This window comes from Pygocentrus nattereri, chromosome 20 (genome assembly GCF_015220715.1).
Source record: "Pygocentrus nattereri isolate fPygNat1 chromosome 20, fPygNat1.pri, whole genome shotgun sequence".
In the NCBI taxonomy this organism is placed as follows: Eukaryota; Metazoa; Chordata; class Actinopteri; order Characiformes; family Serrasalmidae; genus Pygocentrus; species Pygocentrus nattereri.
The window spans coordinates 14,969,704-14,996,500 of record NC_051230.1 but is presented as its reverse complement, the minus strand read 5'-3'; the positions used below and the strand labels follow the sequence as shown (position 1 = coordinate 14,996,500).

The following is a 26,797-nucleotide window of genomic DNA, read 5'->3' as shown; positions in this document are numbered from 1 at the left end:
CTCCTGAAAGGCGGAACTTTATCCTTGAAGCGGCACTATGATTGGCGTTAAGAGATTTACTATTCTCACAGCAGCATTGGCCTCCTCATTAATAGTACAGCTGAGCGAAAAGGTTCGGGGCTACTGGATAATCATTCGGGGCTGAAGCCCCGGAAGCCCACCCCAGGCGACGCCCCTGTGACCATGGTAATGATAGATTTCGTTCATATTTTCAGTGTTAAACCAAGCCCATGCGCTAAAAAATGATTTGAATTTGAATGATTAATGAATTTACTTTATTCAAACGTCTTGATCTTTTCCACATTAATGGAATATTACATATCACGAATTAAATATTACATAGTTTATTTACCTTTGGCAGTAAATGTGTTGGTGTAATACACTTTACTGGTGTTGAAAGTGCATGAAAGTGCATATATATATATATATATATATATATATATATATATATATATATATATATATATATATATATATATAGCCTTCAAGGTGTGCCAATCATTGTGGAAGTCACTGTAGTAGCCAATCGCAGCGCAGTGGGCGGGGTTTGTCGGAATACGTGTGGGAATCAAACTACCTCGAAACAATGGCGCTGTAGATTCAGCTACGGGGACCTGCACTCGGCTGGTGGTCTTTGGGTGCGGGGGGGGATGGCATAAGATTAAACTACTCGAAGCTGAGTTTAATCCTGAAAGTAAAGTACCAGGAGGCCAAATCAAACGAACCTGGTCTTTAATCATTAAAAGGCAGAATAATATGACTCACAGTTCCTGAAGCAGTTTTCACTCTCAGTGTGGGGTGCTCGTGTATTCTCACTTCTGAGCAAAGATTGAGCACACACACACACACACACACACACACACACCTTTGTCACAGTCACATCAGGAAGTGGAGCTTAGCGTGAAACGTAGACATGTTTTGAGGTGAAGTGGATTTCCCCACAACTGTCCGTGCAAGGAAACTACAACTATGTATCGACAGTTCTTCATGCTTTTCAGTTTCTTTGATTAGCTCTGAGGTAAGTTCAGTCATCCGCACCTGCGTTTACTCAAAACGTGAGGAGTGGATTTGTGCTGAATGGTGGTTTCTTCTTTTTCCTTTCAAGATGTTTCCTTCTCCAGCGTCGTTATACGGTGTTCAGCCTGCACTAGAAAAGACCTAAACGCTTACTTCTACAGTGCTAACTGTTGCTGCTTTGCAGGTGGTCGGCTAAACCCAGTCACCTGAAGGACTCCTCTGTGCCAGATTGGCTCATTTTTACCTTAAAAGTGGCAACAATGTCTCTGGATTCGCATGACAACTCACTGAACATAAATTTCCTGAAGGAATCTGTGTTGAAAAGGCTCTGTGAGTCTCTTGATAAAGCCAACAGTAAAGGATGGCGAAAGCTTGGGGAGACTGTCAACAGTGACCGTCGCTTCAAAGTGAGGTAAGATCTCAGTTCTGACCAGCATGTTCAACCACAAGGTTGGTGAGGTGGCTGGCTCTTGTGAAATCACGGTTAAAGCTGTTAGTAAGTCTCTCTTTGAGCCATTTCAGTCATATTTTTATTTCTGATTCCAATTCTTTCTCTTTCTTACTTCTTTTCTTTCTTTTAATCTCTCTATGCATGTCTTTCTTTTTTCTTTCTTTCCTTTTTTATTCACTCTCTCTTCCTCTCTCTCCTTCTTTCTCTGTTTCTCTTCTGTGCTTCTGTGCTTCTCTCTCTCTCTCTCTCTCTCTCTCTCTCTCTCTCTCTCTCTCTCTCTCTTTCTATCTCTCAGTATAGATGATATGGAGATGTGCTCTCTGAAGGTGCTGGAGGTGGAGGGCAGCCCCTCCCGCAGTCTGCTGAGGCTCATGGGAGATCGAGGCTGTACGCTGAGTAACCTGGTAGAGTTTCTGAAGATGATGGGACACAGTGAAGCCATTCAGTGCCTTAAATCAGGTACATGATCTGCCTCTGTTTGACTTGCATTAACATAGTAGCATAACAGTTGTAATGTTGCTATGATCCTGTAATAGATAAGTATTCTGAAACTTTTAAATAACTTACAAATTACAGTAGTTTACTGGCTACCAGTTAGATTATGTTCACAGAGATTTACTGTACCCCATTTTCTGGAACCTGTGCAAAAAAAGGCCCCTTGTTGTGTCAAAGAATGAACCTACTCTTCTAAATTGCTGTTTTCTGACGCTTTGAATTGTTTCTCTTCCATACAGTCCCATACTGTGAAAAAGTACTGTATAAATCCTGGCAGTACTTAACAGTGTAAGCGTCAGTAAGAATGTGATAGTGGTGTAATCTGTTCACTTTGCTATAAGATGCGGACAATGTATCTGTTTAGCTTTGATTCACTCCTTTTTACTTTAATGATTATAAACAGGGATTCAAATCCTCGTCCAGCCTCAGTCTGTAGCTGTGATCGCTGGACAAAGCATTCGCCTCAGCTGCTATGCTGCTGGAACCTCCACCGTACAGTACCAGTGGTTCAAGGCAAAAGAAGAGGTACATTACTACCAAAAATGTCCTATTAGGTGAAATGAATTGGTAAGTGTTCAAATTAATCAGTTGACAAATGAACTCCTTCAGGTTCCTGGAAGTACCTCACCAGACCTCATAGTGAGTCCTGTCCAGCTCCGAGATGGTGGTTTCTATATCTGCAGGGTGAACTGCGGTGAATCCTTTGAGTTTAGCCATTGGGCTCAGGTGGACGTGCTTGATGTTATGCCAACATATGGTGAGTTGTTATTTGCTTTTACCTAATAAAGAGGGATGAAAGAGGATTTAACCGACTAAACTGCAAGGGATTATAAGGTTTATGAAACTGCATGGTTACAGGTTCATCTTGACCATAACTAAAAAACATTATAAAATGTGGATCAATCACCTGAACAATGTCCGATCCGTTTAATAAGATCAGTATCATGCTGATGCCAATTCAGTAAATCAGATTTGTGCTTTACCAAATCTGCACAGATTGTTTTCCAATTTAATACTATTTTGAGTCATTATTGCTTAATGCCACACAGGGTTGATGTCTCTTCCTTCTGAGGGACGCCTGAGGGTTGTGATTCAGCCTAAGCCACAGTCCTTGCTGGTTGGAGATGCTCTATATCTGGAATGTGGGGCTGTGGGAAGGCCTCTGCCACACTACCAGTGGTACAGAAATGGGGTTCCAGTTAAGAACGCCACCAAGAGGAAGTTCAGTGTAAGAGAGTAGAGATGCACTCTTTCTTTTATATATATTTATTAAACTTTCTCAGAGATTTGGTTTTGGTTTTGGGACCATGATGAATTAATATCATGAAAACATTTTCACAGTTCATGATACATAATAAATAACATTTTGTCTGAGGTTTGATAAGTTGGACCACATACAGTGCAGTGTTGTTAAAAGCTATGAGTATAATTATTTTTGACATATTTACATATTGAACAGTACTACATCTTCACAGCAGATCAAAACTCTAAGCCCCTTATAATCCCAGCTTTTTGACATTCTGAGGCTTGTAAATCAGCAGATCTTGCTGTGATAGGCTTATTTGCTCAGCAAACAGGGTACTTTTAGCAGCGCTGCTCTATGAGCTACGTTGTGAAATAGGCTATGCGATGGTAAGATGAGTTAGTTCTCAAAAGTAAGTCAGCCATAATTTTTTATCATGCTAATTTATTTTTACAGTTGAACACATGCATGTGTTGTAGGTTACTTTATACAATGCTCAGCTTTCCAATCCTTAGACTCCTGTATAAGCTGTAGCGAGGGCAGTGTAAAGTAAACTTCTATGTCCTTTTTATATGAAATGTTTTTCTTGCAGTTAATGTTGTGCACTGAAAAAAGTTATGCATCACTTTTTATGTCAGTTTTAATATAGTGACACCTTTTGCATGCAAGGGAATGACAACACTGTATTTAGCATAGTATTAGAGATAATGGCCTGAAATATACTCATTAAAGAAAATGGGGGGTTTTTGTGGTTGGATTAGATCTCGTATTTGTCATTGGAGCACCAGGGAAGATATCGCTGTGAAATCTGCTTCAACAACGAGCGGACATGGAGTAATGAAGTAGATGTCCTCGTAGGTATGTTGGCTTTTTGTTGAAAATTACATTTACAGTTGTTTGTACGCTGAAAAATATACAATTTCCACAAAAATGAAATACTTTACATGAACATGTTTGCCTTTAGGTTTACATACGTTTGGCAACAATCATATTGATGTAATGTGTTTCATTAATTTGGAAATGAACTCATTTAAATCAAGTAAATTCAATACATTGCAACAATTTGAACCTAATAAGCTATGATAGCTTTGCTATCTATACCATTCTACTGTATGTAGAGATCAGTTCAAAGTTAACTGCTCTTAATCTGAAACAAAAGGGCCAAGGACATCCTTCCAGTTTTCAGAGGCTACAGAATGTTCTGAAGGTATTCAGTAAGAAGTACTGTCTCTTTATATTTGTCTTGGAACTTTGGGCTTTAATTCCTTTCAGAAAATCTGAATCTGGATCTAAATTGTGAGCAATGTGTGCTGAATGCATGCTTGAATGTGATTCCTCTACATTTCTGCTGGTATTCATGCGCTCTCAATATCATTTCTTCATAATGATTTGCTGACTGGTTCATGGGATGTAACAACTGTAAATGCCTTCACCATAGACCTGAACTTCTGTTGAAAACGCAGGATGTGGTGGTGAGATACAGTCATTTGTGCATGTATTGAGCAGCATGGTGTGCATGTGTCAAATCCTGGTGAAATACAGTTCTTTCATTCTGTTCGCACAGTTTGACTAACAATCATGGTTTCAGTTTTTTTCAACTTTTAGGCCGTGCAAATGCTGACAGTTTTTAAAGATTTTTTTTTTCTAAATTAAGGGCAAGGAAAACATGCCTGGTAGCCTGTAGCGGTATAGTTAGATATAATTAGATAATTAGATATTATTGTAAAACCAACGTTGTTTGCCTTAAACTTTTTAAAATTGAACTTCTAATAGTAATTTTAGTTAACAGTAACATGTGGTTCACATATTTGAAGTTCAATTAACTTAAAATTGTAAGGTAACCAGGTTACTTAGTGTTAGTGTTAGTACATACTATACATGAATAAATATACATAAATGTTTTTATTAATGAAGTAAGCAGTTTTTCTAAACAAGTATTCAGATTTCTTTGGTCTTCTAATAACCTCTATGGGCATTTACATAGTCATTTGGGTGCTGATCATTTCTTTCCCTTCTTCACTCAGTTCTGTTATCTTACATTAGTTGATACTGAAATGAAAAGTATGTATTCATTTTTATGTATTCATTCTTCACTAGATGACTTTGTTGCCTTTGGACCAAGTAAGTGTTTTGCCTTCTACATTTAATCCTTAAATGTTCTTCTCAGTATGAATTGTTCTTAATAATTGTGGTTTTCTGGGTTTCATTTCCAGTGAACAGTCTCGAGAAGCCTTACGGTGAGCAATGCGGAAATGCACTCTACAAAACTTTAAACATTTTGTCATTTGTACCTTAAATTATTTGAAGGGTTTTGTTCCAAAGCACATTATAGGCCACTCTTGAGAATTTTCTTTTTTTCATAAGTTGTCGGGAGTGGGCTTTACACATACATGAAAAATTAATGTAATACTATGATCAATATCTCCTTAATAAAGGATTTTCCATTATATGTCAGCTGTTATTATTTTCATATTCATTCATTTACAAATGGATGTACAGCATTGCATTACTGATTTTTTTTTTTTTTTTTTTAATGAAAACTGATGTTTTAATGAATGTTTTAATGCCAATTTTTCCCCACAGCCACAGACAAAGTGGCCCTCCTCATTGGGAACATGTCGTATCAGAACCATCCTCAGCTGAAGGCACCCATGGTGGACGTGTATGACCTCACGAACTTGCTTCGCCAGCTGAACTTTAAAGTGGTTTCCCTGCTGGACCTGACTGAGTCAGAGATGCGCAATGCAGTGGAGGAGTTCCTCTCCCTGCTGCACAAAGGCGTTTATGGTAATACAGCTTCATATAAAGGAGAACTCAGTTAAGGGTGAACAGTATGATGATATGTTATTATTATAGTGATAAAATATGTATATTGTGTGTATCATCATTACTTAAAATCTGTTACAGTCAGAATTTAATGTTTACAGTTTGTTTGTTAGAGTGCTCAAAAGATCTGTTGGTGTTTTGGCCACATCTGATTTATCTGTCAATCAGATAAACTCTAAGGGACTGGATGTCATTTCCACTCATAATTACATAACTCACATACTTGTTTCACAGTAGCTACTGCATAATTCATAGCAATTACTGATAATGAGCCTGCAGTTTAAGGGGTTAAGTTGTGAAATTTGGAAGAAGGCATTGCTCTGTCTTATGCTGCGCTGCTAGTTTCTTACTTTCAAGCTACAGTTCTTGGTTTCTCAGTTTAACTGATTGTGCAAACATATTTTCCTTTCTTTAGGTTTGTTGTACTATGCTGGACATGGTTATGAGAACTTTGGGAACAGCTTCATGGTGCCTGTTGATGCTCCAAACCCCTACCGCTCTGCCAACTGCTTATGTGTGCAGAGCATTCTGAAACTGATGCAAGAAAAGGAGACTGGTCTCAATGTCTTCCTGTTGGATATGTGCAGGAAAAGGTAGGCTCTGGTTTGTAGCAAAAACATATTTTCTAGTTAGGGAATATTTATTGCCAAAATTTGCATTTGTTAATTGTGAAATGTAAGAGTTTTTCTCACAAACGTGACAAATACTGTAACCCAACTTGAAAAAATGACAAACACATTTCCGCTATTTTTTTCACACAATGACTCCCGACTCAATGATCAAAAATGACGTAACCAATTTTAAATAGATTTTTAGTAATACTTTCCAGTTTAAAGTGACAACCTTCTCATTTCCAGTAACCTTTGGAGATAAATCTGTAAATAATATATATTATTATTTTTACATTCTGTATTATTATGTATATTGCAATACATGGTGGTATGCAATTATGACTGCCACAACACATCAACACATTTCTTTTTGTTTTTACTTGTGCCAAATTGTTTTTTGGTTCATGACTTTACAGTTTACAAGGGAAATATTAAAGTAAAAAGTTAAAAGTAACACAAACTCATTTTTTCTAATTGAAAACAGCAAATTCACAAAACACTTTCATCAACACAACCACACCAGAGCTACAAATGCGCTGCAAATTCCTGGACACACTACAAAATTTAGAAAATGCTTTCATCAAAATGACTTAACCTGTGCTACATTTCAGAAACAAGCTACTGATACAAAAAAAAAACACTTTAGCAACTCTGTGGTCAGTCACAACACAACATGATCCGCAACACAATGGAAATGTTTCTGGAAGACTCACAAAGGGAATGGATTATCTGTGAGGGAAAATCAGTGGCAGAATCTGATAAGACCGTGGCCACTTGATTAACTTGGCCAGCTAGTCAGCTATGTGATATGTCATAGCTGTCATCAGTCATATCTGGTATTGCTTTTACACTTACACTCTGATATGTGATACTGTGATATTAGACATCTGTTCAAGTAAATGTTACATTTACCACTGAATGCATATGCTGCGTAAAATTGAAAAGTTTGAATGGCTCCATCCAAGGAATATTTCCACTGTATTGTATTTTCTTTATTTGCAGTGTGTTTGTGAATTGTAGGTCTGGTGTTGCCATTTTGATGAAAGAGCTTTTTTTTATTTGCAGCTTGATTTTGTGTTGGGTTTTTTCAGCCACTGTAAAATTACTCATGGTAGCAGCAATGAAGGAAAAAATTTGAAATATCAGTAATGACAAACACATTTGTGGGCACATTTCAGTAATGAGAATTTCAGTTAAATAAATGCCAAAACCTTTCAAACAGTAAAACTCCACAAACTTTTTTGCTGTAGCATATAGAGCTCTAATCAATCTACACTATAATATCTATACTATACAATCTATACTATAATATGAACATTTAATATTTGTGTTGATGCTTATGACACTAATACATTTATGGTCATGTTTTGTGGTGGCTTTTGAGAATGAGCCATATGATCAAAGACCTAATTCAAGCTGAGTAAATGCGATGTGACCTTTTGTGAATGTGTAAGGTGTTAGGATGTCTAATGCTGTTGAAAGATTTAAAGAGATGCTGTTACATTTTGGAACATTTACAAAGGTTTATGAGTGACATACTTAAAAAAATGTTTGATATGCTTTCTGTAAACAAATGTTGTGTATATATATATGAGACTTCATTCAAGCTGTAGATGTTATGTAATTCCAAATAAAGGTGTTTAAACCGGCTGCTTTTAACATTTTTTGAAAAGGCACCGTAAAGCATTGGGCCATTCACAGAAAACATCAGTTAGCCATTCTGTTGTATTTATTGCGAGCCAGTATAACTTGAATCTTTATGGTATATTAATATGGACATCGTTATGTCTTTATTGCCAGATTGCTTGCATTTTTTTTTCTGTTTGCACACAGACTGTCATTATTCAAATTTCACAAATGCTGTGAATGTCATTTCAGAAACTTTCATGATAAGGACATGCCAAATGTCATGCTGAAAGTCACAGCCAACATCGTGTTTGGATATGCCACGTAAGTGCTATCGTTAAAGTCTTCAGTGTCTCGTATTGAATTGAGTTGTCATGTTCTTAGAGCCGTAATAAGTGCATGAGGTTAGCGAAGGTTACTCAAGTCTTCTAAATGACATCTAATCATTGTCACATCTTCTAAAGGTGTCAAGATGCTGAAGCTTTTGAGTTGAGCTCGAGTGGATTCACTAATGGCGTGTTTATCAAGTTTCTGAAAGGGCGCCTCCTGGAGGATGAAAAGATCACTGTGCTCCTGGACAGAGTGGCAGAAGGTGTGGAGATCTTGCTATATTGTTACTGTTCTAACAAAACCGTGTATTTTCAAAACGTTAACTTTATGGAGAACACAAAAACAAGTTTAATTGAATTATTGTCATATTTATTTGTGCTCTGTAGAGGATGTGTTAACTTATCTTCACTTAGCAAATCAACAAAACATTAGAGAGGAGGTGTTCAGGCTTGTTTTTTTGTTATTTGGTAATCATACTGATCCATAAGACCTGTGCGTTCCTGTGTGTTGTGTGGTTTGCACTGGGTTGTAGATATGGGCCAATTTGACCCGACTAAAGGGAAGCAGGCTCTTGAAATCCGCAGCAGCCTGTCAGAAAGACGCTCCCTGACTGACCCCATCTTGCCTGGAGATTGCTCAGACGTGGCCCATGCACACAGCCTGCTCTGGGCTAAAGCACATGGTAATGCTAAATTATCTCAAGAAAAAAATCTTCATCAGATTCCCTTCTTCTATAGTGAGAGATTGTGTAGTAATAAATATTGACATTGCCAATGTTTCATAAAGAGATGTTTAGGTAGTTGTGGCTTGGCGCTCCGCCCTCTCCACACTCATGGCTCTCTCCCTGGCGTCCTCAACAAGGTTAATCTCCACTGAGTATTCGGGTCCGCCTTCCTGCCGGCTCTCTCGGCTGTCATCGTCGGGGCCCGGGGGGGCAGGCGCATGCCACAATAGTAAATGGGTTTTGTAGCATAGAATTGTTATTGTGAGTTTAGACAAATAAAAAATTGTTTTGTACTCCAGAACTACCAGAGAGCATGACACTAGACTTCGACTGCGGCGTGCAGATAAAGATGGGCTTTGCAGCAGAGTTCTCCAATGTGCTGGTCATTTACACCAGCATCGTGAAAAAGCCAGAGGAGATGTCCTCCTGTCAAGCTCACCTCATTAACCTCTCTGTGAGTCTATTTCAGTCATACTGAGAAAAAGATGTCCCAAGATGTTCATTCTAACAATTCCTTACACAGGTTATGCATTTATTAAAAAGTTATTTTCAAATGATGTCCTCAATTACTCATCTTTTTTTTTCTAATTTATGATGCTATGGAGAACAATAGATAATGAAACATTAGTATATGATCGGTGTTGTGTTGACTTTTGTGTAGCATAGACAGAGTTTTAAGATGTTCTCCTGGCATTTTCCTGCAGGATCTGGACCCTAAACTGATGAATAAAGAGACCCCAGAAGAGACAGGGAGTTACCTGCTGTCAGGCAGTCTCCCCCAGCACTGCCTTTACACCAGACTAAGCTCCCTGCAGAAGCTCAAGGTAGAGTTCATATTTAGGCTAGAAAGTGAAGATGCCTAATATTTTATTAGTATTTAATTGTACTTTAGTAGCATTTTAGTACTACTTAGTGGCTAGCAAGGTTTATGCTTTAAAAATGAAAGAGAAGAAAATAATAAACATAATAAGGGACAACGTATTAAACAACACTCAACAGAAAAAGCTACATAGCCAGAGCGAAGATGTGTCAGTACAGCTGGTTTAGTAATGCAAGTGGAAAGTTCACAGAGCCACAACTAATTGCCCCTACACAAGTATGCAGTGCAGTATTTCAAAACACCCACCCAGACTAAAGAGCAGGTGGGTAAGAGAGACACTAGCAGTCATATGAAAAGAGTTGCAGGTCGACTTGAAAGCAACAGGAACTACAGTTACACAAAAGCAATAAGCGATGAACACCATCACAATCATCTACACTCTTCCTACACACCACTCAAAGCTTTCTTGCTAAAGAACTGAAGCATAGAAATGCACATCTAAAATTTACATACAAGCATTTACACAAATCAGAACTTTTTTGGAACTGTGTTCTCTGGTTAGAAGAAAAAAAAATAGAACTTTTTGGCAGTAATTCAACTTGTCGTGTTTGGAGAAATGAGGGTTGTGCATATGGTCCTAAGAACACCGTGCATGCAGTGAAGTATGGTGGTGCGAGTATATGGGGCTGCTTCTCTGCAAAAGCCCATTAGAAGGAGCCTCATATCCTTTGGAAAATAAAGATGGTTTGCCAAGAGGAATGAGCCAAAGTTGAACCACAATCTTGCAAAAGGCTAATTTCTTGTTATGATGGATGTTTCTGTCACGATTAGCCCCTCCTAGTCCTGTCCATTGTGTTTTGGTCTAGGCCACCTGCTTTTTGTTTTGATCCCCTGTCCGGCCCCTTGTTTTGTGACTCCACCCCTGATTATTCCCACCTGTGTTTTCACCTGAGTCCTGTTATCCCTTGTTAGCCTTCTTGTATTTAGCCCTGTATTTTCCCCTGTGTTGTTGCAGGTCTTTGTTTGGGATGTTGTTTGATGTATGTGCTATTGGTTTTGTTTGGTGTTCATTCATCCAGCCCCCCTTGTAGTTTTCCTGTGTTTATCATCATGTCTGACTCTCCATACATCCGTGTTGGCCATTTGAACCTGGACTGTTATGACCACGACCCTGGATTTGCCCTTAATAAAAGTCGCTTTTGCGTCTGCCTCCTCGCACCACGTTACAGTTTCAGAGCAGTAATTCAGCATTAATAAGTATACTGAATAACAAAAACAAGTGTGTGAATACTTGTTTTCCCGTCACTGTAGACAATACAAATTGTAAACTCCTTTTTCAATTATTTTTACAGTTGACCCTGAGATTTTTTTATGCTGGCCCAAATATGAGTGCAAACTTGAATATTATTATAGTTGGTTATGTTCAGTTACACCAGTTAAATCTGCACCTTCCTGCTTTTTTACTCCACCCTGCAGGAGAAGCTGGTTTTCACCGTGTGTCTGCAGGCCGAATTCACATCTTTGGATGAGCAAGTCCAGTGGACCAAGGAGGTGGACATCGGGAAACCCCTTATAGCCAAGCTGGACCTCCACCGGCCCACCAGGAGGAACAGCTGCCAGCAGACATGCCACATGCCCCACAGCCCCTGCACCAGCCCCATCCCCAGCCCTGGAGCCGAGCAGCTACTGCTGCAGCAGATCCCCTGTCTCCACCCACAGCACAGCAACCCCTACCTCAACGTCTATGAGCCCTTGCATGGCGCTGCTGGGGGCTATGGGAACTCTCTGCATGGTGATTATGCGTATCACTATGAGGATACTCCATATTCACCTTACATGCCACTACCTAGTGTGCCCATTGAAACCACTGATGACATAGAAGATGTGCAGAATAAGTTCATGAATAGCTTACATCTTTACAATCAGCCTTGAATATGTAATCAGGCAGTGGAACTGACAGACAGAACATTGAGTCCCAAGCACTATATGGAAAAACGTTACATCCTTTAGATGAAATTTAGATCATTTTAGGTTATTCAGAGATCACAACCATGTTTTCTGCTGTGAAGATACATTTTGCACAGACAACAGGGATTATTATACAGTAGTTATATGTTGTATTGTTCTTAATCATTTTGAATTGCCAAGAATTTACAATACTCACTTATGCCGTTGTATTACCTCCATATATATAATATAATAAAAAAATTGTAGTATATTAAATAAAATGTTTGGAAGGATGACCGTTCCAGAAGCTCCCTGTACTCTACCTTCTATTTACCATGGCAGAGCACCACCTCCTAATCTTCATTCCTGTTCCTCAGTTCTACCTGTGTTCATCAAGGGGCTTTGTAGCATAAAGCAGAATCTCCAGAACTCCAGCCTTAGTTTTCAAAGTTCTCCTCCCTCCTACAGTCATACAGTCTTTTCACATACCACCCAGTGTTAAAGCCATGGTATGAAATCGCAAAATTAACATATTCAGACTGCACGTCATGCATTTAATCAAGTATTAATAATTATTAAAGTGTATTTTCAAGAGAAAATAAAGAAGCAGATCTTTCACCAAAAAAACAACTTTATTTTGAAAACAAAAACAAAAAGCTTTTTTTAAAGTTATTATTATTATAGGCCATTGTTCTTGTGTTCTTCAAACACTTACATGATCCACAGATTATATGTATGGATAAACAGACTACTGATAATTGTAGAGGCATATACACACACACACACACACACAATCTCTACAATTATCAGTAGTCTGTTTATATCAGTAGTCTGTTTACAATTATCAGTAGTCAATATAATATATATATATATATTCATATTGCAGTATTCAGTATTTTAGGGCATTTACAGTAAAATTACCAACTACATGGTTCTTTACATCACAGTGCACTTTTCCTCAGCCTTGGATTTGATCTCCACCAGCGTGGCCTGAGCTTTCTCTTTGATCTGCTCCATGTCCATGTTTTGAATATTCTGCATTTGACCCAGTATGGACTGATTTTCTTCTTCTTGTGGAGCATTTTCATCCACCATCTTTATCAGTTCCTCAGGCACATCAATGTCATCTCCTGCCTGCTGGATCATGATCTCATCTTGCTCACTCTACAAAGAGTCAAAAATAAAGCAAATGACAGCTGATTTGTTTATTTCCCACTGTTTTATTATCTTATAGTATTTAAAATACTAATGTCTAATTCTTATTAGGGATTTTAAATTCTGGATAAACATAGATAAAAGCAATGGTTTGGCTGGAAATCCAACAGTACACAATTGTCCCCCTGCTGCAAATGTAGTCTATCAATCAAGACATGACTGGTGTATGAACACTTCTACAAGTTTACACTGGTGTTGGTGGTCGTACAGCTAAAACAGTTATAGCAGCCATCTTGAATCCTGAATTCTGTACAAGTTTTGGTCGATTTTTATAGATAATAGTGTGTCCTACAATATCAAAAAACACATCAGCAAGTCTATAACCACTCTACAGAGAGAGGCAACAGAATGATGATTTAGGCATGCTGTCTTGCATGATGCACAGTAGTTAAGTATAAGCTTCTGTTATTTACCTACATTACTCTTTTAGCTCCAGTGCAAAACTAAAGAAGAAAACATCAAACACCATGTCATGGCTTATTGACTACATTTGGAACAACTGGCAAATTGTGCATATTTGGTTTTTTTTTTAATCAAAACATATCCTGTGCCTGAGCTTCCCTTTATATTTTATCCAGTTCTTAACTTCCACAGCTAAAGCTACTGTTTGGAAACAGTCTGCATGGGTTTACCAGTGTGCACAGAGTTACACTGCATGGTGCTTAACCTCAGCAGTGACAGATGAACTAAACTCTCTCGGTCATTTATGGCCTTCCAAAGCTGTTAATTCCTTTTCTGTGCTCTAATCTCTTGGCGTGATGCAGCACTGCTGGGGTTGGAGGTGCACGAGTACTACTGAGCTGTAACACTCGTACTGTGAACTGTTGCTCTTCTGGTGTTGCACTATGAGGAATCACCTTATATTCAAGTAAGAAATCTCACCTTTGGCAGACGGTACTTTTCTCTTAGACATGACCTCAGGCAAGCCCGTTCTGCTTTTTTTGTCGCAAACTCAGCATCTCTTTCCATTCTTTATGCAAGAGAGGAATAAAAGGAGCAGAATGGATAGAAATGATTAAATTATATGAATGTCTGTTGAATTCCTTTGTTTCTAATTATATAGTTTGTATTGTTGCAGGCTGATAATAGGTTGCATTGACTCCAACCACCCTGTCTGGAAACCAGGCTTTTCATTTTAGTTTTCCATTTTAAGACATTAATGAAAAATATACAAAAATGTACAGGAGACTAAAATTCTGTAATTTAGTAAGCAGCTTGTAGTCAGCCAAAATATGAATGTAACAAGATATTACAAACTAATTAAAACTACCATTAAAATGTTGCAATACTATTTTCAATAATATAAAAACAAATTTGTGTCAGGTACATACATAACATTATTCTAATATGATGCCAGCATTTCAAAGATTACAAATCATTTGTAGGAATCTGTAAGAAAAATACAAAATGAAATGATGAACGGAGCTGTATGTAATTCCATATTGAGATTGTACAGCATCAGGAATGAACTTATAATAAAATGAATATTCTGAATGCCTCATATTTGAAAAGCACTGAACAAACAGCTACTTATAGTTAACCTAATTAGACATAGATGATTACAATTTATTAATTAATAATGTGCTATTTTTAATCATCTAAACTTATGTTGTTCCTAAAATACTTTAAATTGTAATGAAACCATCTGTTTAACCTTGTATGTATTTCATTTTATTTTTATAATATTTAAATGACACTGCATGTTATTACTGAATAAAATGTATTAGTTTGATAAGTGATTTCAAACTTTTGAACAGTACTGTACATCAAATGTATTAATGCCTTACGCATTAACAGACAAACCCCTGAGATGAATATACATCTATTTTGTTACAAAATGAATATTATTCCTCTAAAGTGAGTTTTTCTGTAATTTGTGCAGTACAATTAAAACCTTACAGTTAGTGTGGAGTAAACTGAAAGAAGAAGGGATCTGAAGTGACACCTGCAGTCTCTTAAAAATAAAGGCTGCATCCAAAACCACAAATTACAGACAGAGTGCTAAAAAAGGAACACCACCAATAGAAGTGCATTCTTTAGTACAGCACTGCAGAATGTGATTTTGGATGTGGCCAAAGATGCAAAAATAGTGCTTAGATGTACAGTACTAGAAAATACACTTAAATTTGTTCTAGAACATTTTACATGGAGGTGCTTTAAACACATTAAACACATTAACATAAACCTCATTTACTAAAATGTTTTTTTTTTTTTTTTTTTTTTTTTTTTTTTTGGAACCAGCTGTTAAAAAGTTCTTTAAGAAACCTCAGGAAATCCTGTGGCTTCACTCCAAATAACCCTTCTGGTATATTTATTTATAAGAGCGCACAAAATTAAAACCTTGTATTGTAATGCAGTCAGACTTCAGAATCTGTGCCTATGGAGGAACTAGAGATGTTGGACTTACTTCTCCTCCACCAGCTGTTTCTGGTACTCCTCATATTCCTCTCTTGACATTCCATCGTGGGACATTTTGCTAGTAGGTCTTGCTTCTTCAACAGAAAACTCACAATGACTCTGATCTGAAGAGCCATCCTACAAAAGCCTACTGTACTTTTCCCTTTTTTGTGAATGAAAGTTCATCCTGGCCTCATGATTGGTCTGCTTGCAGGGTAAATCCAATGCGAGGCTGTCCAGCCTGACAAGCCTGCAGACTGGTTGCATCACCAAGGACGCACTGACAATGACGGTGGCCAAAAAAAGAGAGAACAGGTTTGCCAAACTTCATAAGCTGGACTTACTGTTCTGCTCTCTGCAGTCAGTATAAAGGTGACCGTCACTTACAGTGTGGTTTTTAACTGACTGAAACAGCGAACCATCAGCAAGCATTTTACAGCTTTACAGTGTTCAGTCTGTGTTTGGCATCCCTGCTGGTGTACTGTGGTAGTGCAACATTTGAGTTACCTAGTTAGAGACCTCAGTAGTCTGATTTTGCAAAATTGCACTGTCCAATCGACAATGTTTTTTTAAAATGAACAAAGGCAATCTTCAAATATGACCATTCTCTATCCGCATTGTGCAAAAGAGAATATGGAGAAAAATGATATCACCTTCTGTATAATTAGCGCCCCTGCTGGTTGACTGTAGTATTACCACATTTGGGAGTGTTCTAAATGTACATACACAATTCAGTTGCCACTGAAATTTCAATACAGAAATTTTTTCTTTGGATCTAAAATGTTTTGGACATTTCTGAGTTCATGAACCCATCAATGAGCTTACCAACAACACTGTAAAGTAGTAAAACAGCCTTTGTCCACACAAGACTGCTTGATACATTATCTAAGCAGCTCATCCTTCTGGGTCATAGGAGGTGCTGGAGTCTGTTTCAGTGTTCATTGGGCAGGAAACAGCCTGGGTGTCCATCACTGGGCAGACATACAGACACATGCATTAATACACACTCACACCTAGGGCCAATTTAGTGTCTCCTGTTCATTTGACTGCATGTCTTTGGACTGAGGGAGGAAACCGGAGCTCCCGGCAGAAACCCACGCAGACACAGGGAGAACATGCAAATTCCACACAGAGAAGACCCTGGTCATCCAACCAGAGAATTGAACCTAGGCCTAAATAGAAGTTCCACCTTTTGAATTTTGTTTTCACATTTGTGCCATAATTAAGTAATTGATTTGTAAAAAGTCATTCAGAGTGGTTTGATGTAAAATAGTTAATTCTATAGAAACCTACTGACTTTACAGAGGTGTTGACAGGAACCAGGGGTTGAGATGTCTACCATGCATCTATAGCCATTTTACTTACCATCCAAAATAATCAATAAACCTACATGTGTCTTCTGAGTTGATAATGATAAAACAATGTATGTTGTGGCTTCAGCAAAGAGCAACACATGGGAAACATTGCACTTGCTCTTTTACTGGCTGCTGAAACGGCCGACATAGCAGGTAGATCACTTACGTAGCTATACACTTCCCCTTGATTGCAGATACTGATGCCATATTGACTAACCAACAGCCCAACACTAGTGACACAATAACCTCATGTGCCTTCACATTAACAACAACTTATTCACACGCCTCTCCTACTGCGAGTGTGGTGCCTTCTGAGAGCTTGTGTGCATGGCCGCTCTTCACATGGCAGCATAAGCCAGTAGTAGTGGGATGCTACAATTCTGAAAAGAATATGTTAGGAAGGGTCTCCTTGGACCGTGTTCTCCCTCAGAAACCAGAGAATGAAGCGATAAACCAGCTCGGCAGATCCCGCTAAGACCCAAGGTAGAGCGCCCGGTGCAAATGAGGAACAAACACTCTCGTAGAGAGCGTAGAGGTTTATTCAGCAAAAGCACACAGAAGAAGGATGAGTTCCTTCCTTTATACACACATACAGCCCTTCCCTCTTGCAGTCAAGGGGGGGCTCGACCACATTCTAACATATGTTGTAACCTGCATGTCCATACATGGAGTTGTTTTTCTCCATCTCTGGATGTGCTCCTTAATCAGTTCAACATCAACGGACAAAAAGTCCAGTAATTCAAAAGGGCAAATCAGTTGCACAATAAAAGAGGAACAATAGTTATTAACAGCCTGTAAGTATGGGCAGACACCTATGCACCCTCAGCACCCTCAGTCTGATTTTATTAATACATGTTAGTCACTGGTGAAGAGACAGGCCAAAGAAAAGTTAACCTTTTCAGAATATATTGAATACAAGAATATAAAACCATGACTAGCTTTTAAAAAGCACATTAAAGGCCAAAATCTTATCTCAAAACTAGTGTAAAACACTGTTTTGGACATTAGGCAGCATATTCATAAACATTTTAGGTAATAACATTTTATGATGTAGCTTTCAGAAGCTTCAGATGTCTGGTTAATATCACCACCACTGTGAACAATTCTGGTATATTTCTCCAAAAATTAAACCTCTCTGAATTACTTTGTTACTTACTGAGTTTGATTTAATTATGCAGAAATTCTGAAAACGTATACAAATGTTATGTTAAAGTTAACATTTTAAAGTTTAACAAATGTTAAAGTTTACAAATGGTTAAATGGTTAGTGTGTCCAAGTACTTTTTGGGGCCACTGTGTCTTCATCTTAATTTTGTCTTTGGGTTTTGCTGTTGACAATAATTGTGTGGGTTCTAATATATTTTGCTCATGTGGAAATAATGTATACATTTGAATCCAGTACACTCAATGCATTCATTTTTGCAGTCTCTGTTTGTCTTCTGTGCATGTTATCCATCATGAACTAACCCAGAAATGAAAAAAAAGGCACTCTCAAAACCCTCAACATCCTGTTTTTGAAGTCTTGTTTCTCTCTCTTCACCTCACACCCTCACTGTTTGCAACACATGTTAAAGAGTCCATATCATGCTAACAAAAGTTTGATGTAGCCTGCAAACACTGCTACATTTTCAAGACATACACATTCACTCCCCAGTGCATACAGTACATACATGGGTTTTAGCTGTAAAAACAGCCCATTTTGATTTTATTGTTAAAAAATGAATTTCCATATATCCACCTTTTCATCCTACAGCTATTTAGCCCTGCCCATTCACGCTGAAGTTATAAGGAGCGTTTCAGCCCAGGCTGTTTTTTGAAAGAGGCAAAATACAAACCAGCCAATCACAACACAGCTGATTTATATGTTAGTCTTAAAGGTGCAGCATGTTTAATTCTGAGGGATCAAGAGTGGTTGGAAAAGGCAAAATGGTCACACAAAATTAATTATGTCTCTATTTGGTACGTAATGTCATAAGTGGACCTCAGGAGAGAGAAAAAATTAATGCACGAAAAAGAAGGATATGGGCCCTTTAAAGAGACGTGGCTGGTGTGCTTCTAGAATAGCCTTTCTGACTGAATTTAATATAGACATCCAAGAATATGTATTTGAACTTTGTAATCATGTAATCATGTATTATTGTTATCCCATGTTATTACTCTCCTCGCCTACTAAATTCTGGCCTGGTAAACACACGCCTGCGTGACTGTGCTAGCAGTGGAATCATTTGATACAGGCTGGGCTGCTGCAGCTGCTCCATCCTCATGATTCATTTAAAACACGGACATAACAAGCAGGTCCCACTGCTGCAGAGTCACCATGGTTGCGGAAAGAGCAGAGGGGAGGGGCGAGAGAAAGGAGGAGGGGAGGAAAGTAAACGAGATGAAGGGGAGGGGGCCTGCATCTGAAGAGGAAGCACTGAAAGAGATGCCTTATTCCGGACTAACGCAGAGGAGCAACAGAGGAACGTTTCTGAGTTCTACTGCAAACACTATGCATTTCCTCTTTATTTTATTCTTCTGCCTAGGGGTGAACACAGGTATGTCATTATGTTATTATTTCTATCTGTATCAAAACCATTATGGCTTTGTTTTTTTTGAGCTTCGTCTGATGTCGTATCTACATGCCAAATTCCAAAGTTACTGTGAATCCTATGCTAATACTCATTTAACAGTATTGAGATTTAGCTGCTTTAATTTTTACCTGGTTTGACCTCTGTACATCACGATGTTACGACCTTGTGGCCTGTTCAGGGGCTCCACAGTGCTTCTACTGTTACTTCAAAAGTATGCTTTGACTATTTACCCTCTCTAATTCAAGAGAGAGTAAATAGAGTTTCTTGGGAAGCTCATGTGTTATGTGACCTTTATAAATGACTTTATTTTGCTATATTTTCAACACAGTGATGGCACATTTCACACGTGTTCCTTTGCATGCTTTCTTAACAGCATGCGGTCAAAATGGGAAATACCTGAATTTATCAGAAGTGCAGCCATGATTGTTCTCCCATTTCCTGATGTTTTATTTTTTATTTTAAGAGTCCACCCACACCACGTTGACGGAGGATGCTGTTACTGTTCAAATACACAAAGGTAAACTGACCTTCTCATATTTTATTGTTCTATTGAATTTCCTGTCTGGAACTGAGCTAAATCAGTAAGGTTAGCGTGACAAAGGGATGTTTAACCCCTTACTGCATAGTGTCGCCCTATGGCAGCAGTTGTTTTTTGCCTGACCACAATAAAGTGGTAAATTTTTCTTTTCCTTTGGGCAGCTAAAGGTGTAACTGAAGGGATACTTATGGGTATCTGTAGTTTTATCACAAACTTTTAATCTGTACTTCTCTTGTAATCATATATAATGGAAAAGTCTAAAGCTCTCTTACACTGTACATACAATAGTTTAAAATAAATACAGTGCTTGTCATCTTAAAACATTATGCATACTTGGCCATATTTTTATGCCTTGATGATGAATGTGGTTATGTTCTGTCACAGTGTATTCGTTTACTTTCATTGTGAATTCTATTGTTGCATACTGGTGCCATCCTTTTACTTTTTTTACTATTTTAAAGATATTTTCATTATCCATGCTATTCGTAATTATGCAGTCAAAGATTAACAAGTCATCACGTTAACGTATATAACAGATATTCATATATTGAAATAATTCAGTAACTCTGCTGCTCTATATAGTCATGTTTTGTTGATGAAGCTACAATTTCTCAATACACAGGTGGCGTTGTTAAAGAGCTAGAAATCCTGACTCGCCAGACAAAGGAGCTTTCATGCACAATGGATGCCATACCAAGTCAACCCCATGATGTAACTGGCTACTGGAAAATAAATGGTGCTAAAATTGACAACACCAGTCATACTGTATACAGAAACAAGGACCACTATATCCTTAACGGAACGTAAGTATTGTAAGTAAGTAGTGCACTCGAAAAGTGTATACTACCAAAAAAAGTTCCATGACGTAGGTTCTATGATTAAAAACAGCAGAACCCTTTTTGTTGCTATATACAATCATTTTAAAAAACTGCTTTTAAGAACTATATATAACAGGTTTATCAGCATAGAGAAGAATCAGTTAAAGATGCATTCAAATGATTCTTTGAGCCATTTTTAAGAATGTTTATATTAAAGAAAGTAGAAATATAGTAACACTAGTAAACTGTTTCAGTATTCGGTGGCTGCATTTGGTTTTCTTATCATTTAATGTAAGAACATAATTGTTCATTATGAATGTACAAGTTGTATTGGTTGTTGTGCTAATTAATATTATCAATTCACAGTAACCTCCTTGTTGAGCACATTATCACATCAGTAGCACATCTACATAACGTAGCATATCAGTGACGGCATGTCTAAACACGTTTGCTCATTTGGTTCAATATGCTGTAATTTATGTTTTCACATATATTGTTATATATGTATGTGTGTAATATATATATATATATATATATATATATATATATATATATATATATATATATATATATATATATATATATATTTATATAATATATAAAATGCGAGTTCTCTGGAGTGACGAATCACACTTCTCCATTTGGCAATCTGAAGGATGAGTCTGGGCTTGGTGGTTGCCAGGAGAACGGTATTTGTCTGACTGCTTTGTGCCAAGTGTAAAGATTGCTGTTTGCAATTATGGTGTGGTGCAATTATGGCTCAGGGGTTGGGCTTGGACCCTTAGTCCCAGTGAAAGGAACTCTTAATGCTTCAACAGATCAAGAGATTTCCCAACTTTGTGGGATCAGTTTGGGGATGGTCCCTTCCTGTTGCAACTTGACTGCATACCAGTGCACAAAGCAAGGTTCATAAAGACATGGATGAGTGAGATTGTATGGAAGAACTTGACTGGCCTGACAGAGTCCTGACCTTAACCTGACCGAACACCTTTTGGGATGAATTAGAGCAGTGATTGTGAGCCAGGCCTTCTCGTCCAACATCAGTGTCTGACCTCACAAATGCACTTCTGGAAGAATGGTCAACAATTCCCATAAACACTCCTAAATCTTGTGCAAAGCCTTCCCAGAAGAGTTGAAGCTGTTATAGCTGCAAAGGGTGGGCCGACATCATATTAAGATTGGGATAGCACTCAAGTTTATATGCGTGTGAAGGCAGATGAGCGAATACTTTTGGCAATATAGTGTGTATATATACAGTATGGCGCGAAAGGTCTTAGGCACCCAAGACACATTTTCAAGATCTATTTATTTGTGTACTTTGTGTTTATTTGCTGAGAAAAGTGTTAATATTTGAATAAACAAAATTTATAGAATATTAATTAATAATGATCTCTGTGGTGGCTGTGAAGGTGTCAAGGAAAAATATGGACCCAATAAATTCTTGTTTCTTTTATTGTTTTTATGTTGATTTGAATTATGAATGACTTTATTCTAATGTATATTGGGATAAACTCACTGCTGAGGTAAATTGTTTAAAAATTTGCTTAGATGCCTAAAACCTTCACACAGCACTGTATATATACATCGCTGTTGTCAGAACAAAACTCTGTATTTCCATTTTTATCGATTTTCAGTTTTGAACATAATTTGAATATGCATGTTATCCTTTACATTGTGTGTACATTTGTGTGTAAAAGTATGTTTTTTCCTTCTCCTGTAAAGTTGCCATTTTGGAGATACAAGGTTTTGCTCCAACAACCATGATATACTATTAATTACATTCATTCATTTCAGCTTCAACATTGGAGAGTTAGGAAATTACTCGTGCATCTTCAGTCTTTCAGGAAATGAAGAGCAGGCTACTTTTGTTTTTAAAGGTATGCTGTCAGACTGCTGGCACCCTTGTTAAATACCTGCACATTTCTAACACATTTTGCTGTGCTTCATTACACACTGCTGTAATGCGCCAGACTTAGAAGGGCTTCATAACGGACCTATCCATGCTCTACCCACATTTTTTCATAGCTACTCTATATTTATATACAGATATTGATATAAGTTGGGTGGCAAGTATTTACATTTATTCAGTATATATTTATATAAAATGCTGATGGATTTGTTCTCTCCTGAGTATTTTCAAATCATATTACTTCTACTCAAGTATATTAGTGAGTAAAGGAGTCATTTCTCAGCTTTTGACATTTCCCATTTTTGTAAAAGCTGCTTTGTGACAACATCAGTTGTAAAAAGCGCTATATAAATAAATTTGATTTGATTTGATTTGATTTATGCCTGTTGCTCTTTACACTGTGTGTAAATATCATGAATAACGGACCAAAAGAAGAGCTGGATTTCCTCTACAGTTCTATAAATTATTCAGCACTTACAGTTTTTTGATCTGGTACTTCTGTTCATCAGCTCAAACTGTTTTTGGAAAGTTACTTTTACTTGAGTGATAATTTTAGCCAACCTAATTTTAGGTTTAAGCTACTCTGCACACATTTGGGAACAAGTCCATTTTTATTATTACAAAATGAACATACTCTAAATGTATATATTGATTATGTATTGCAATTTCTCATCTGAAAGGCATTTTCCCAGACATTCTGTAAGCCTGTCCAACCTAACAACAGAAACTATCAAAGTAGGCAGGGCATTGATAGGTCAACTGTCCAGTGAGATGAAGTGAGTTGTACTAGAGCAGGGTTAACACAAAACTGTGTGGTGCTTTACATCTATGGGTATGTTTATTTCCAGTCCCTGCAATTAAACAACGAGATAAGCCCATTGTGAGCTATATTGGGGATTCAGTCATACTGGACTGCCAAATGGAACACAGCAAGGATCACGGACCAGACACCTGGAATTGGTACAAAGTCAATGGCACTGAAAAGGTACTGTAAGATTGAGACTGGGACAGAGCACTACATGGTCACCACTCAGCAGTTCACTGTAAGCAGAAGTAAATATGGTTACTGGAAAGTGCAGCATTGCAATATTAATATTCCCAATCTGAAATGCTCTTTGGGGTCACTCAAGTACTTGTTTTTACCACAAAAAAAAACTGCTGACCTCAAAATTTAGCCTGCAGACTGCATGCGCTGCCATAGAAGAAACACATTTGGTTCCTTAAAAAACAATTTTTTTGTAAATGAGATATGCAATTATGGGGAAAATATGGAAGGTTTAAAGAACCTTGACATCATATAGGTTTCTACACCAATTAAACATTTTTCCTAGAAGCTAATAAATGGAGATGCTTAAATAAGACCAACTTTAAAAAATTCAATGTTTTCTTCATACAGCCATTTACTCATTAGAAGAACCACAAAACCCTTTTAAGGTAGCATAATACTTTAAAGTTCATTTCAACAAAACATATCATTCGTGTCCATTACGCAGGAATTCCTAAACGTTACCGCTGAGTCCACAAAGTACCAACTTGACTCGAAGAAAAACAAGACCAAGCTGACTGTGCTGAACCTGACTAAGGAAGACTCCGGAAAATACGTCTGCAGTGCGGTGTTCAAGATCGGTCAGGCAGACTCCCGCGTGGAGCTGAAGGTTTTGTCCTTCACTGAGCCTCTTAAGCCTTTCCTCGCCATCGCGGCTGAAGTCCTTGTCCTCATCACACTCATTCTTCTGTATGAGAAGAAGAGCCACAGTGGGAAGGGCGACTCAGAAACCACAGGTACTGTGGGTTTTTTTTTCTACCCGTTTACCAGAAACCTTACTGCTCTAGGATTGGCTGGTATTTCATGTCCACGCTAGGACTGACTGGGGTGGCAGTGCCTCAGTGCTGCGGCCCCTGAGCTCTTTAACTCCTTGTCCCAAAACATTCGTCACTGCTCATCCATTTCCTCTTTTAAAATTTACTGGAATACATACCACTTCACTCAATACTTGCCTTCTACCTTTAAAGCTTTGTTGTATGTACTCCTATTCCTGTCCTGTTCATATTACTCCTGCGAAAATCATAACTTTTTTGTTTTGCTCTGTTATTTTTGTCATTTCTGTACATGTCTGTTGTGTTGTTTGCTTTGGCTGGTCGTTCATATCTGTGCTAGGATTGGCTGGTCGTTCATTTCTGTGCTAGGATAGCTGCACAAGGGTTGACTACAAGAATGTTATACCTGCATTAGTACTAACTAGCAATTCATACCTTCCCTACAATTAGCTCATAACTGATACCTGTGCTAGGATTTCATTGGAATTAATATCTGCACTACACCTGGTAACAAATTCATAATGATGATATAAAATATGTAAATGCATTTGTAAAAAATGTAAATGCATTAAAATAAACTGCAAAACACTGCAAAACAAAACTTTTCCAGAGGAATGTGAGATCATCAGTTCACTGATCATATGCATGCTTAGCTTCAGTACTTTCATAGGGAAAAAATATTTGTGTATTTCACAGAGAAAAACTGCAAGACTTAGAGCACTGTTTTATATACTGTTTTGTCTTATTCTACAGATAATGGACCGCAGCAGGAACAGATGAATAAACTGTAAGTATGGCATCTCTTTTAATGGTTTTACATAACTTAGCGTAATATTCTTAAATATGCATCATGTATTGAAGCCATACCATGGGTTTTTATTCAACATGACTTCTCATTACAACAGTAACATTTAGTGATTTTGCTCGTATTTGTTTTAGAACGCAAGACGAGACAAATGGAATGGATGGAGGAAGCACCACAAGACAGAGAAAGGTTGATCAGTGAGATAGCAATGATTCCCTCAGTAAACCTGCTGTGTATCATTTAAATTAACCATATACTAACAGTTGAGGGAAAAAATCCTCTTAGGTGCTGAAGTTAGTAGAGTGTTTTCGGAATGTGTTCCATCAAGCACCGCATGTTTGCTCAAATCAAGTATATCGGGCAATATTATATACTAATAATAACACAAACTAGATATTATGTAAAATGTTTCCAACAACATAACATCTATAAATGTGCTCTTTTTTTAAATGTTTGGATAAATAGTGGTCCGCTGGGTTCCTACACTTTTTCACCTCCAAGTACTTTCCAATATCTGGTAAATATAATATATACAGTAGTGTGCAAAGTTCTCATTTAAAATCTTAAGCAATAAGTGTGTTTTTGTTTGTAAAATCACCTTGCATCATTTAAATATATGCAATTAAACATGAATACAGTAAAATGTAATAAGATTTTGGCTTTTTTTTTTAAAATAAAAGATATCTTGAGTTACTCTGAAGAACAAAGTTTAGTTCCAGATTTGTCACAGATGCCCCCAGCCGCCATATAGAATTCCATCACCCACACAGTTTAAGTATGGATTAGTCAAACTAGGTTCCACTGGCAAAACCTTATATTCATATCATGACATTTAAACATAATGTTATGGGCAATAAGCATTTGTGTGTGTGTGTGTGTGTGTGTGTGTGTGTGTGTGTGTGTGTAACAGCAACATAGATAGGATAGACTGAACAATCAGTTTTCTCTGTGCTTCAAATGTGCAAAATAAATATGGCTTTAAATTCTAATTGCTGAAGATTTCTAAACATAAAGTGCAAGTGCGTTAGCATTTAAGCATCTTTGTCCTAAAGCAGTGTTTCCCAATTCTGTAACACTGTAAGAGCAGGGAAACAAATGTGCAGAGCATGACTTTCACAGGACTGATTTTGGGTTAACTATCCTAAAAATTCATTCTGGTACTCGATTATGGCTTTTGTTTTTCCACATGTTGTACTGCCAAACAACATAAAACTACTAACATAACAGCCTTTAATAATTTTGAGCAATGGAAAGTGAGCAATTAATTATGGAAGAGGTTG

The 26,797-nt window shown here is 37.6% G+C and overlaps 3 protein-coding genes across 6 annotated transcripts; 2 read left to right on the top strand and 1 right to left on the bottom strand.

The window, feature by feature from the left end:
* The first annotated feature begins 719 nt into the window (after window positions 1-719).
* malt1 (MALT paracaspase 1) lies at window positions 720-12,397 on the top strand. 4 transcript variants are annotated; one of them, XM_037531916.1, is made up of 18 exons: window positions 720-1,018; window positions 1,106-1,429; window positions 1,764-1,927; window positions 2,367-2,488; window positions 2,573-2,720; window positions 3,013-3,191; window positions 3,968-4,064; window positions 4,366-4,413; window positions 5,304-5,327; window positions 5,420-5,443; window positions 5,790-5,993; window positions 6,448-6,625; window positions 8,522-8,593; window positions 8,734-8,861; window positions 9,132-9,281; window positions 9,623-9,777; window positions 10,028-10,147; window positions 11,620-12,397. In XM_037531916.1, the coding sequence occupies exons 2-18, from the start codon at window positions 1,278-1,280 to the stop codon at window positions 12,073-12,075; spliced, it is 2,421 nt and encodes an 806-aa protein (XP_037387813.1). In that variant the 5' UTR covers window positions 720-1,018; window positions 1,106-1,277; the 3' UTR covers window positions 12,076-12,397. The 4 variants fall into 4 exon arrangements, with proteins under 4 accessions (XP_037387813.1, XP_017546537.1, XP_017546538.1 ...); XM_017691048.2 differs by having other exon boundaries at window positions 729-1,018; window positions 1,202-1,429; XM_017691049.2 differs by lacking the exon at window positions 4,366-4,413 and having other exon boundaries at window positions 731-1,018; window positions 1,202-1,429.
* A 495-nt stretch (window positions 12,398-12,892) lies between these two features.
* cplx4b (complexin 4b) lies at window positions 12,893-15,832 on the bottom strand. The gene is made up of 3 exons (XM_017691051.2): window positions 15,713-15,832; window positions 14,188-14,275; window positions 12,893-13,254 (listed from the first exon to the last, which is right to left on the bottom strand). The coding sequence occupies exons 1-3, from the start codon at window positions 15,775-15,777 to the stop codon at window positions 13,027-13,029; spliced, it is 381 nt and encodes a 126-aa protein (XP_017546540.1). The 5' UTR covers window positions 15,778-15,832; the 3' UTR covers window positions 12,893-13,026.
* Window positions 15,833-19,373: 3,541 nt separating this feature from the next.
* Window positions 19,374-26,165, top strand: emb (embigin). The gene is made up of 8 exons (XM_017691057.2): window positions 19,374-19,593; window positions 20,093-20,146; window positions 20,790-20,970; window positions 22,780-22,862; window positions 23,743-23,879; window positions 24,388-24,676; window positions 25,466-25,499; window positions 25,652-26,165. The coding sequence occupies exons 1-8, from the start codon at window positions 19,374-19,376 to the stop codon at window positions 25,716-25,718; spliced, it is 1,065 nt and encodes a 354-aa protein (XP_017546546.2). The 3' UTR covers window positions 25,719-26,165.
* The last annotated feature ends 632 nt before the right edge of the window (window positions 26,166-26,797 follow it).